Source organism: Oryza sativa, chromosome 5 (genome assembly GCF_034140825.1).
Source record: "Oryza sativa Japonica Group chromosome 5, ASM3414082v1".
In the NCBI taxonomy this organism is placed as follows: Eukaryota; Viridiplantae; Streptophyta; class Magnoliopsida; order Poales; family Poaceae; genus Oryza; species Oryza sativa.
The window spans coordinates 2578653-2591634 of NC_089039.1; the positions used below are offsets into that span (position 1 = coordinate 2578653).

Sequence of the window (12982 nt, forward strand, 5' to 3'; positions counted from 1 at the left end):
GTGCCGTGTGCTGTGTGCGTGTGTGTGTCTCTCTCTCTTTGGTTACTACCGCCTCGGATCCCAAGCTGCTGCGGCGGCGGTGGCGGCGGCGGGGAGCTAGGGTTTTGGAGGTGGGGGGAGGAGGAGGAGGAGGAGGGGATGGGGACGGCGGGGAAGGGGGCGTGGGTGGTGCCGGCGCCGGCGTACAGGGAGGTGGAAGGGTGGGAGGGGGCGGGGGACGACTCGCCGGGGTTCAGGTGCGGCCACTCGCTGACGGTGGTCGCGCCCACCAAGGGGCACGGCCCGCGGCTCATCCTCTTCGGCGGCGCCACCGCCATCGAGGCCGGCGCATCCTCAGGCATGCCGGGCATCAGTACGGTGCTCTTTTTTTTTTTTTGAAGTCTCGCGCGCGTCGTGTTTGCTTGAGCTTTTCTCCTCTCTCTATCTCCCCTTGTGATGTGATGTGGTGGTGCTCTAATGGTTTGGGGGTTTTGGGGTCTCTCTGCTTGAAGGGCTCGCGGGGGTGACGAACTCGGTGCACTCGTATGATGTGGACACGCGCAGGTGGACGAGGTACGGGCGCTGCTCGCGTTTAGATTTTGTTTCATATGGCTGCTCAGAAATCTAGGGTTTAGCTCAATTTCCAGGTCTCCTCATCCCTTGGAGTTTATTTGAGGTTCAATTTCGTATATTCTGTGTTATATAGTCTTTTAGGGTTATGGTATACATGGTGATGAAATCATTGTCTTATATTTGTGCTGTCGTGCGTTTAGGATGAGAAATGCATTCCACCCATTCAACTAATTTGCTTAACTTGGCCGTTAAGGGAAGGAATGGGATTATGGGTTCAAATAATCAGGGTTTAAGTTCAATTCTTAATGACGCAGATTGCATCCAGCTGGAGAGCCTCCATCGCCGAGGGCTGCACATGCTGCAGCTGCCGTAGGAACGATGGTTGTTTTCCAGGTATTTGGAACTTGGGATCTTCGATTTTTTGTTCGGTACCTGTCTACTTACTTCTAATTAATTAATTGTGAGTGATGCAATGTTTGCATAGGGTGGTATTGGACCAGCGGGGCACTCGACAGATGATCTCTATGTTCTTGACCTGACAAACGACAAGTTTAAATGGCACAGGTGAATGTTAAAGACACCAGCCTTTTTGTTTGCGGATGCATTTGCCCTTTTTGGGCTTATCATTGGATGGATATGTGATGTCTACATTTCTGCCATTGGATGCAGGGTTGTTGTTCAGGGGGCTGGGCCTGGTCCTCGCTATGGTCACTGTATGGATCTGGTAGCCCAACGTTATCTTGTAACTGTCTCTGGAAATGATGGTTAGCCCTTCGATGCTAAATTCTCCAAATCAGTGAATTGTATTTCCATAATAATTTTTATGGCGTTCCACCTCCTTACTATTTATGGAAGTCCATTTTGTTTTGACTGGCAAGTTGTAACACTCTAATGAATATACCTGCTTATAAGTTTTAACTGCCTGCCAGTTAGGGCTCTCCACAATAGAGTATTTATTAAACATATCTATATAACTTGTTCCCTAAACAAGGACAGTTTCTAACAAAAGTGCATGCACCCAAGTGGAAGAGGAAATATGGCCTGAATTTCACTCGCACTTGTTCAATTTATAAAAAGAAAACATGGAACTAGAACAGTTTCTTTGGTACAAAAACGCTTTCACTGCAAATATATATGGACATTTCAGTACCTTGGCTATCCGTATTCAGTAACAAAACTATAGATAACTTGTCTATTATTGTTATAGATTTATAGTTCAGCCAACTTTTTAAGTAGCCTGAAGTTCTCAACCCATTAGAAGATTTCACATGGGTTGCTTATTTATTGCCTTCTAAAAGGATTTCGCTAGCATGTTTTGGAATAACTTTTAATAGTTGTCGGACTTGTCAAATAATGTTTCTTTTGGTACAGGAAAGCGAGTCTTATCGGATGCTTGGGCTCTGGACACAGCACAGAAACCATATAGGTGGCAGAAACTTAACCCTGATGGCGATAGACCTTCAGCGAGAATGTGAGTCAGTCCACTACTTTAGAGAGCTTCACTGCATCAGATCAATTCACTTTTCATTGTTACTACATATTTGTTTATTTTCTTCTATCCAGCCCCTTGCGAGTGGTCAACCTGACCTCCTTTTTAGTAGATTGGCAACCTACTATGTATTTGTTGTATTTGACTTTCTTGGACAAACTGCAAACGGTCTCATCTTCCAATATTACTCCATGTTGGAAACTGTTGAATCTTTGTTAGCCTTGTTTTCTAGCTATATTTGCAAGCACTCTTACATTAAAGAAAAGAAGGAAAAATAACTGTATAGACGAGCCTGTATTATGCATACAATCTGGTATTTTGTCTTTTTACAGGCTTGTCTGGGTTTGCTTTTCAGTTTCACGTAATTCTTCTATGCTATAAAAAATGAAAATCAATATTTTTAAAGCTAATCAAGGGTCCGATTTTTGGCCTGCCACTATTCCACTAATAATAACGCTTAATTACTTGTGAAATTTAGTGAGAGGGATAAAGATAGAGCATAAAAGTACTGTTTTATAACCGTAGTAACAATGTTGAGTTCTGCACATAACACTATGGTAATTGTTCTGACAGCGTACAAATAAATAGTATGATGTATCTGGATGAAACTCACAGCATAAATGGCATTGTAAATTACAGCATGTAGCACTTAATTCAGCATGCTTTTATGTAAAATGAAACTAGCACTTCACAAGTTTCTTAGGTGTAGCCATTGCATTTAATTTACACTGTTTGTATAAACGTGCAATGTCTTACTTTGTTTCATTCTAAATCACTGTAGGTATGCTACTGCCAGTGCACGCACCGATGGCATGCTTTTACTTTGCGGTGGAAGGGATGCTTCTGGGATGGTAGTCTTATGCTTTTGTTACTGTTTGTTAGCTCTAAAATATTCTCCTTAGGTCATAATGTCATATTATGTTTTTATATGATGTTATGTGTCATTGTTTAACTATGGTCTGCTAGTGCAAGAACCTCATATGCATATATGGTGAATGAAGATCATCGATGGCTTTATGTAATGCATGAGTTCTGGTGGCTGAGAACATCCATTCATTATTTAGTACTTCCTCTGTCCCAAAATGTTGCTACCTAAACCCTAAACCAGACAACGAATCTGGACAGAGGTTTTATTCAGATTCGTTGTCTAGGATGGGTCAAATCCCATCCTAGTTAGCAACATTTTGGGACGGAGGTAGTAATGGATTAATATATTCTTAGGATAGCTCCTACACATTTAATATGCTAATTATCAATGCTCTCTTCCTAATTATCTATCTTTGGAAGTTGGAACTTTGGAAGGCAAGCATTTAAAGATAGCAAACGAGCATAACTAAAGAGATGAAATCTTTAAATATAGTTAATGGAATTGAATCACTGTTTGTTATGGATAATATCACTAGAATGAAAAAAAACATACTCTCTCTCTCTCTCTCTCTCTTATCTTCGAGTGGTTCTGCATCAAGTATTATAGCAAGTTCTTAAGCATGGTGTTTTAGCATTTTTAATGTGTTGTACTGTTATGCATATTTTATAGGCAGTGGGACTTGTACTAAAATTAGGATTGCTTTATCATGCCAATCAAGTTATCTACTACCTCCGTTCCAAAATATAGCAACTTTTGGCTATGAATCTAGACACACAGTTGTCCAGATTCATAGCTAAAAATGTTTATATTTTGGGACGGAGGAAGTAGTTTTATTATTATAAGATGCTGGTTGAACATTAGGTTTGTGTCATTAAATAATTTTATGTTGAGATTAATTTATGATACGTGCAATGTATGTGCAGCCACTTTCTGATGCTTATGGACTACTAATGCATACAAGTGGCCAGTGGGAGTGGACACTAGCTCCAGGGGTATCTCCATCTCCAAGATATCAGCATGCAGCTGTAAGTTAACCATACATGAGAGCTGAATTTCTTTATTTGTTGATGATGAATTGGTGCTCAGATGGTGTTAACGGGTTCTCCTGGTTGGTTGGTTTCAGCAATGACTTTCTTTCTTTAAAATCTTGCCTCATATTTATTGATCTAATTTCTGCACTCAAGCACATACAATATTCTGCTTTTCTTATATTGATGGCTCGTGGTCATATGTTTTAGGTCTTTGTTGGTGCTCGGTTGCATGTTACTGGTGGAGTCCTTAGAGGAGGGAGAGCCATTGAGGGAGAGGGTGCAATAGCAGGTGAGTTTACCTCCTTTTGTTCCCACAGCTTTCATATGCTTATTTCTACTCTCTTGGACTCAACCATACCACACTTTCTGAAGTTCTGGACACTGCTGCTGGAGTTTGGTTGGATAGAAATGGCATTGTGACCTCTCGCACATTGAAGTCTTCACATGACCATGATGCTTCTTCGGATCTACTTCGCCGTTGTCGTCATGCAGCTGCTTCTGTTGGAACGCAGATATACATTTATGGTGGTCTGAGGGGAGGTAACTGGTTTTGGATGCCATTTTCGTGATTGGCTGCCTCATTTTGTATTTGTCCATCTGAGAATTGGAGAAACCTTTTCAAACAATACTGTGACCATTGTTGTCTGAACTGTATTTTTCCTTTTGCTGTCACTAGATGGCATTACTATACTTAATATTTGTTTCTCAATGTAGTGGGGTTGGCAGTTGTCACCTCGATGTGTTTAGTGTAGACAATCCACACATGTTTAGACAATCAAATTTGTAGTCTGGCAATTTTCTAACAGAATTGAAATATTCCATTTAACTATTCAGCGTTTTAGCAAGGTACAGATATTAGATAATGATAGAATTTCCTATTTATATCAAGGCCACAAAGTTTTTGTAAGCAACTGATGAGTAGATGGGAAAATGGCATGCTTTTCATTTCCGTTACTCTGCATTGTTATATTTCAGTGTCAACTGTGGATTATTCCAAGTTTTACTTTTTGGTGTGATGATTGATATATCTCCAAATTCATGCTGTTGAAAATCTAATATATGTTCTTTTCAAACAGATATTCTCCTCGACGATTTTCTTGTTGCTGATAATGCACCTATCCAATCAGAATTTACTTCATCTATGTACGACAGAGTCCCAAGGGCAGAAAATCAAAATAGAAACCACAATTTTAATTCAGATTCTCCCACTACAAATAACAGGCACGAGATAGCTTCTGGTTTCAGGTTCCATACTCATCTTGTTTAACGCTACAAGAGTTCCTGCGTTCTAATGAACTCTAAATAAATTTTCCATTGTTTTCAGCACGGACAAGAAGTCCATTGACATGTTGACACAGGCTTCAGCTGCCGAAGCTGAAGCTGTTAGTGCTGTATGGCGTGCTGCACAGGAAGCATCTCATGCATCTTCAGAAGATAGCCTGTCAGAGGGAATAGGATCTGAGTCCCCACTCAGTGAAACTTCACCGATGCCTGAGGATTTAGACGATGGAGGCTCCCTAGAACCAGATGTGAAGCTGCATTCAAGAGCGGTATGCATTTTGATGTTTCCTCCCATTTGCATTCTTAAAGTTGCAAACAATTAAAGCATCCTCACACAGTTTTGGGGTGTAATACAATCCTTTCTTTAGTTTTTCATTTTTGAAGCATCAAAAGGCAATTCTGGAAACATATGCCCTGGCAGGGGATGTGTGTGTTTTTCGTTGGGGGTGTGGTTTAACCTCCCCGCTACATGGGTTCAAATCCTAGGACCTAGTTGTGCACCATTCTCCTTCTTTAGTTGGTGCAACAGCTCCTGGCCCTTTTTAGGGTAATTCATAATTTTCTGCAGTATTTTGCGTTGATCTGTTGAGTGGATGGGTTACTTTTTCAGTAGAAATTGTTTGGATCATAGTAGCATTTAACCTCAAGACCAATTTACTCAACATTTCAACACTGCATGATTGTAAAATGTCCCCTGTAATCTATTGATCTTCCGTTTCCCTCTTGTGGTCTAAATATCTAGTAATTTCCTCTTGTGGTACTTCCCTCTAAATCTTATGATGTAGAAGCCTCTTAAATTAAAGTTGGGCAGTTGGCTGATTTCTTTCCTAATGCATTCTGTTTGTTTTGTTGATTTCAATCAAGCTACTGCAGTATATTGATCCTAAATCCTGAATTCCCAATACCGTTTTGAAGGTTGTAGTTTCTAAAGAAGCAGTAGGAGATTTGGGATGTTTGGTCCGACAGCTTTCATTGGACCAATTTGAGAATGAAAGCAGAAGAATGCATCCCTCAAGCAATGATCAATCATATCCAGCCAAGAAAGCATTAAACAGACAAAGGTCCCCACAAGGTTTGCATAAGAAGGTAAGTTCCAATCTTTAATTTCTCAGTTTGTTGGAAGAACAATTTCCCTAACTTTCTTTTTGTTGCAGGTTATTTCGTTCTTACTTAAGCCAAGGAATTGGAGGGCTCCCGCTGAAAGGGCTTTTTTCCTTGATTCATACGAAGTTGGCGAGCTATGTTATGCTGCTGAGCAGATTTTTATGCAGGAGCCAACTGTTTTACAATTAAAAGCACCAATTAAAGTATTTGGTGATCTTCATGGGCAGTTTGGGGACCTAATGCGCCTTTTTGATGAATATGGTTATCCATCAACTGCTGGTGATATAACGTTAGTTGCTTCTGAACTTTTTAATCATATTTTGTTTTCAAAGCCTACTAGAGTGTACTAGATGTTTCCAAATATATCCATTTTTTTCTGTTGTTATATCCTTCCAAATACTTTGAACACGTGCTTTTCTTTGTCTAAACACCTGTTTCTATTTTTCTTAGGTATATTGATTATCTCTTCTTGGGAGACTATGTTGACCGAGGTCAGCACAGCTTGGAAACAATAACATTGCTTCTTGCTCTTAAAGTGAGTCTTTATTTCTGGTAATTGAAATACATTGATTGCCACAACACTATTGTCATGAAGTTATTTCTGAGCCATTGAAAACATATCCTGCAGATAGAGTACCCTGAAAACGTCCACTTGATTAGGGGAAATCACGAGGCTGCTGACATCAATGCACTTTTTGGGTTCCGCCTTGAATGCATAGAGAGAATGGTAGTTATTATAATACTTAATACATATTTGAACTATAGAAGTTTTTTGATGTGGTAATTGTCTTAACTCTTATGCAGGGTGAAAGTGATGGCATATGGGCTTGGACAAGATTCAATCAACTGTTTAATTATCTCCCACTTGCTGCCATGATAGAAAAGAAAATAATTTGCATGCATGGTGGCATTGGAAGGTCAATAAACACTATCGAGCAAATCGAGAAACTTGAACGGCCTATCACAATGGATGTTGGATCTATTATTCTCATGGACCTTTTATGGTACCTATTCTTATTTTGTTGTCTTCTACATTCATCTGTATATGACAATTCATGAGTACTTTCCTTGTATAAATACAGGTCCGATCCTACAGAAAATGATAGTGTGGAGGGTTTGAGACCAAATGCACGAGGGCCTGGCTTGGTGACATTTGGGGTATGATATGATAATTGAGCTCTCCTACTATGCTCGTTGTTTTCCTTTTAAGTTTGAGTGCTAGCAACATCAAATTAAACTACACATGCTTCTTTTTTTATGAAATAAATCATACTGTAATCTGCTTGTTAAACTTTTTCCTGTCTACTTTGCAGCCTGATCGAGTGACTGAATTCTGTAAACGAAACAGATTGCAACTAATCATAAGAGCTCATGAGTGTGTTATGGATGGGTTTGAGCGTTTTGCTCATGGGCAATTGATAACTTTATTTTCAGCCACTAACTATTGTGGTATGTCTCCTCTAACTTCCTTTGTTACCTATGCAAGTATGCAACCAAGTTTTTTGCTAAGACCATGCGTGCACCAGGTACTGCAAACAACGCTGGGGCCATACTTGTGGTGGGCAGGGGACTAGTTATTGTTCCAAAGTTAATTCATCCACTTCCTCCACCAGTTAATTCTCCAGAGTCTTCCCCAGAACGTGCCATGGACGCCACATGGATGCAGGTTAGAATGAGTATTTCTTTCTTCTCATTTCTCTAGTGAGATAAGGCAAGGCACAACTTGATTGTGAGCAACAACTTTTTATCAACAGCATTAGGTTCTGATTCATCTAAAAAAACTCAACATTAGGCTCTGAATGTATGGCTCATTTAATGATTTGTTTGCACAATTTCTGATCATATGCAGGAACTTAACATACAACGGCCACCTACACCAACTAGAGGACGGCCACAGTCTGCTAGTGACAGAAATTCTCTTGCTTATATATGATACATCGTTGAACCACCTCCAGCTTCTTGATCCATGTTTCTTGACGGAAATCTCTTTACCAGTCACAAGGTACATACATTATACATCCAAACAACCTGCAGCCGAGCATCACATCACAGGCCCCCTGTTTGTCGAAGGTGTTCATCTGGTGATTAGTTCATTGTGACGCTTCAGTGTTCAGTGTAGTTGATATGACTTCATCTCCTCGGTTGGAAGCTACACAACCGTTCAGAGCTTCAAATCGTAAGCGAAGCTATGTGCTTCCCGGTCCCTCTCATCTACACCAATTTTAAAGGACAGAATGGAATGATGAGCAAATAATCGAGTTGTATGTACTTTGGGTGGTTTACCTGTAACTTTAGTGTACATGATTAGTTCATTGTTTACTCAGGAGTAAGAAGGTTGTAATGACTGTACACCATGTCCCCAGTGTGGGACGCTGCTTTGCACAGCGCAGCTATACAAGGTTGTCGAAGTTAGATTGGACGGGGAGCTTTGAGGCTTTATCCCGTCGCTCGTTGTAGAGCGTGATGAATGTTTGTAAGCGAACCGTGTTGTGATTAATTAAATTTATAGGTGTGTGAACAATAAATTATGTTGTGCTTAGATCAAGAGATGATCGATTAAACTTGTCTGATAAACAGAGAAAAAAAAAGGAGCGAGTGTTTGATCGTATTGATACTGTGGATCCAAATGGGTAATCAGGTTGGTTCTGGGGTTTTGGACCTTTTGGTAGAAGGGTGGAGATGTGTACGACCTTTTTGCACGTTACTCCTGACTGCTCGGGCGTTTCAATTGATACATCTGCTCTTTTCTTTCTTAGAAACAGTGATCCGATCGACGTGTGCTGTACCGTGTGCGAGTGTTGCCAGGATATGAATTGGCTTAACGACGATTTTTTACTTCTCGCAACTCGAATTGTAAGGGATGTTTTCTTGGACGATTTTTATTTTCTTTTGAAACGAAAAAAAACTCAAAATGAAATGAAAAACTGAAACTAACTCTCTCAAGATGGAAAAAAAACTCAAATACAACTCAAGTGGCATGAAAAAAGAACTCAAAACAGACAAAAAAAAAACACTCAAAATGAAATGAAAAGAACTCAAATTTAACTCAAGCGCAGGAGGGAAAAAAAACTCATTCAACTCACGTGGCATTAAAAAAAAACTCCAAACTCTAAAATCAAATTTAACTCAAGTGGCAGAAGGAAAATATCAAATGAAAAAATAATCCAAATCAAGTGGCAGAAGGGTATGAAAAAAAAACTCCAATCTCTAAAATCAAATTTAACTCAAGTGGCAGAAGGAAAATATCAAAAGAAAAAAAAATCCAAATCATGTTAGAAAAAGATAGGCAAACAAACGATAAATAACAATAGATCAATCACAAAAGACACGAGATTTAATATGGAAAACCCTCCCAAAGCAGGAGAGAAAAAACACGGGCGCCAGCCAGCAAAATATCTTCACTATATCGGGGTGAGGTTACAACGCCACACGGCGGCTTACAAGAGTTATATATATGAGGTGAAACCCTAAAAGGTATTACGATCCGTACCACGGGGCCTTCGGCAAGGCTTCCACTTCGCTCCGGCAGAAGCTGGTCTTTATTAAGTGCAAATGAATTTGGATCACAACTCAACAAACTCCACCTTAAGACAAATTCCTTCTTATAGCATGAATCAATCCTTCACAACAAAAGCAAAAAACACTTTCAGCGCCAAATGGCCTCTTGGGCTAAACCACTATACCAACTAAGCTTGAGCAAAACTCAAACTTAGCAACAGGAACATGCTTTATCATCATATCAGCAGGATTATCATGAGTGCTTATCTTGTATACCTTTAGCTTACCTTGCGCGACTACATCGCGAACATAATGGTACTTGATATCAATGTGCTTTGTCCTCTCATGATCTTTAGTGAGGTATATGGCACTTTGACTGTCACAAAACAAGTTAATGCAAGAATCATCTCCACAAAGCTCAGCAAACAATCCTTTTAGCCAAACTGGTTCTTTACATGTTTCAGCAATAGCCATGTATTCTGCTTCAGTGGTAGACTGGGCAACAACAGGCTACAATGTTGTCTTCCAACTCACAGCACAACTACCAATAGTAAATACATAACCTGTGAGTGTCCTTCTCTTATCCAAATCAGCAGCAAAATCTGAATCCACATAGCCAATAAGTCCCTTATCAGTCTTGCCAAACTTCAAGCAAGCATCAGCTGTGCCTCTGAGGTACCTGAAAATCCACTGAACAGCTTTCCAGTGTTCTTTAACAGGATTAGCCATGTATCTACTAACTAAACTCATAGCATGAGATAAATCCGGATGGGAGCAAACCATGACATACATCAAATAACCAACAACACTAGAATATGGAACTCTTGACATGTATTCTACATACTCATCAGTACTAGCACATTGTAAAGCTGATAATTTAAAATAAGGTGCAATAGGAGTACTAACTGGCTTTGCATCATGCATATTAAAACGCTGAAGTACCTTCTTAATGTAACTTTGCTCCGGCAGAAACGGACCTTTATTAAGTGCAAATGAATTTGGACCATAACTCAGCAAATCAAGTGGCAGAAGGGCATGAAAAAAAAAAACTCCAATCTCTAAAATCAAATTTAACTCAAGTGGCAGGAGGAAAAAATTCAAATCAAATGACAAAAAGGAAAATTTAACAAAAAAAAACTCCAATCTCTAAAAATCAAATTTAACTCAAGTGGCAGGAGAAAAAAATTCAAATCAAATGATAGAAAGGAAAATTTAACTCTCTAAAATCAAATTTAACTCAAGTGGCACGAGGAAAAAAAGATCAAATTTAACTCAAGTGGCAGGAGAAAAATATCAAATTCAACTCAAGTGGCAGGAAAAAAAATTCTATCAAATAAGTGGCGGAAGAAAAATTCAAATCAAAATCAAATTTAACTCAAGTAGCACGAGGAAAAAAAAGATCAAATTTAACTCAAGTGACAGGAGAAAAATATCAAATTCAACTCAAGTGGCAGGAAAAAAGAATTCTATCAAATAAGTGGCGGAAGAAAAAGTTCATATCAAATTCAACTCAAGTGTCAGGAAAATAAAATTCTATCAAATAAGCGGAAGAAAAAGTTCATATCAAATTCAACTCAAGTGGCAGGAAAAAAATTCTATCAAATAAGTGGCGGTTCATATCAAATTCAACTCAAGTGGCAAATAAAGTGGCGGAAGAAAAACAAGTGGCAAATAAGTGGCGGAAGAAAAAACGGTTCATATCAAATTCAACTCAAGTGGCAAATAAGTGGCGGAAGAAAAAATTCAAATCAAATAAATGCGCTAGAGGGAGGGCTTGAACCTCCGACCTTGTGGTTAACAGCCACACGCTCTAACCAACTGAGCTACTCCAGCTCTTTGTTGGAAATTCCCCAGTTCAATATTTATTTGTAAAAAAATTATTTAAAAAATAATTGTACTTAACGAAGGAAGTTGCATAGCACTTGAACCCTTAAACTATCTCTTGTCTCATTTTAAACCTTGAATTATTAAAAAAAAGGGGTAAGCTTACTCTCTAATGGCATTTCTCTTTTCTTTTTCTCTCTATAGATTGTATCTTGCTCTGGAATTGTGTACCTTGCAATGGATTTGGGTAGGATTGATAGATGCATTATTTATCTCTCAACACTTTTAAATTGTTCTATCACTATTTACATACTCCCGCCGTTTCATATTATAAGTTGCTTTGACTTTTTCAAAGTCAAACTTTTGACCAAGTTTATAAAAAAATATAGCAATATTTATTGCACCAAATTAGTTCGGTTAAATATAGCATTGAATATATTTTGATAGTTTTTTTATGTTGAAAAATATTGCTATATATATTATTCTAAAATTTGATCAAAACTAAAGAAAATTTTAACTTAGAAAAAAAGTCAAAATGACGTGTAAATATGAGACGAAGGTAGTAGGTTGGAAACCATGAGACTAATTTAACATCGAGATTTTAAATTTTAAGCAAATAATCATGAAAAATATTTTGGAATAATAGTGTCATCTATGGATCTACAAAATTTTAGCTTAAAATACGACCAGTATAAAGAGAAAAAAAAGTAAGCAGTAAAATGAATCAATTTTAATAGTTTAGGAAGTACAACGAGTAAAAAAATAATTTAGGTGTTACATGATCCAAAGAATTTGGGGGAAGTAAAATATAATTCCTTTTCCCAACTCATCTTTCTTAATTTAGGCTGTGTTCTTCCCCTCTTTCCTAACTCATATTTCTCGTTTTTCACGCACACATTTTCCAAACTACTGGAGGTGTGTTTTATAAAAGTTTTCTATAAAAAAGTTGTTTTAAAATTCATATTGATCCATCTTTTAAGTTTATTTTAATTAATGTTTAATTAATCATGTGCTAATGCGAGCTGGAGAGGAGGGTTCCCAACCCCTCTTTCTGAGCACAGCTTAACGCTATGTTTGGAGGTGGAGTTTAGAACTCCGCCGAAAACACGGTGGTTTATTTATGTTTAATTAATTAGGTATTAATTACAAAAATTTTAAAATAGATTAATATGATTTTTCAAAGCAATTTTTCTATAGAAAACTTTTTAAAAAACACACCGTTCAGTTTAGTAAGCGTGCACACGAAAAATGAGAAAAAATGAGTCAAAACGAGAAAAATGAGTCGGGAAAGGGAAAATTTGAGAAAGATGAGTTGGGAAAGGAGAGGAATAACAC

The 12982-nt window shown here is 38.3% G+C and overlaps 1 protein-coding gene and 1 non-coding gene across 5 annotated transcripts; one reads left to right on the forward strand and one right to left on the reverse strand.

Moving 5' to 3' along the window:
• LOC4337785 (serine/threonine-protein phosphatase BSL1 homolog) lies at positions 1-8937 on the forward strand. Of its 4 annotated transcripts, none has more exons than NM_001420167.1 (21): positions 1-352; positions 492-552; positions 867-945; positions 1037-1116; positions 1222-1316; positions 1924-2023; positions 2823-2892; positions 3833-3934; positions 4148-4229; positions 4313-4480; positions 5017-5161; positions 5265-5490; positions 6137-6307; positions 6376-6614; positions 6776-6860; positions 6954-7052; positions 7130-7329; positions 7408-7483; positions 7639-7774; positions 7852-7991; positions 8175-8937. In NM_001420167.1, exons 1-21 carry the CDS (start codon positions 139-141, stop codon positions 8256-8258), a joined length of 2652 nt encoding a protein of 883 aa, NP_001407096.1. In that variant the 5' UTR covers positions 1-138; the 3' UTR covers positions 8259-8937. The 4 variants fall into 4 exon arrangements, with proteins under 4 accessions (NP_001407096.1, XP_015640149.1, XP_066166313.1 ...); XM_015784663.3 differs by having other exon boundaries at positions 3-352; positions 5017-5185; positions 8175-8850; XM_066310216.1 differs by having other exon boundaries at positions 3-337; positions 5017-5185; positions 8175-8850.
• A 2645-nt stretch (positions 8938-11582) lies between these two features.
• TRNAN-GUU (transfer RNA asparagine (anticodon GUU)) lies at positions 11583-11656 on the reverse strand. Its single transcript has one exon. It is a non-coding gene; the product is annotated as a tRNA-Asn (tRNA).
• Between the last annotated feature and the right edge of the window lie 1326 nt (positions 11657-12982).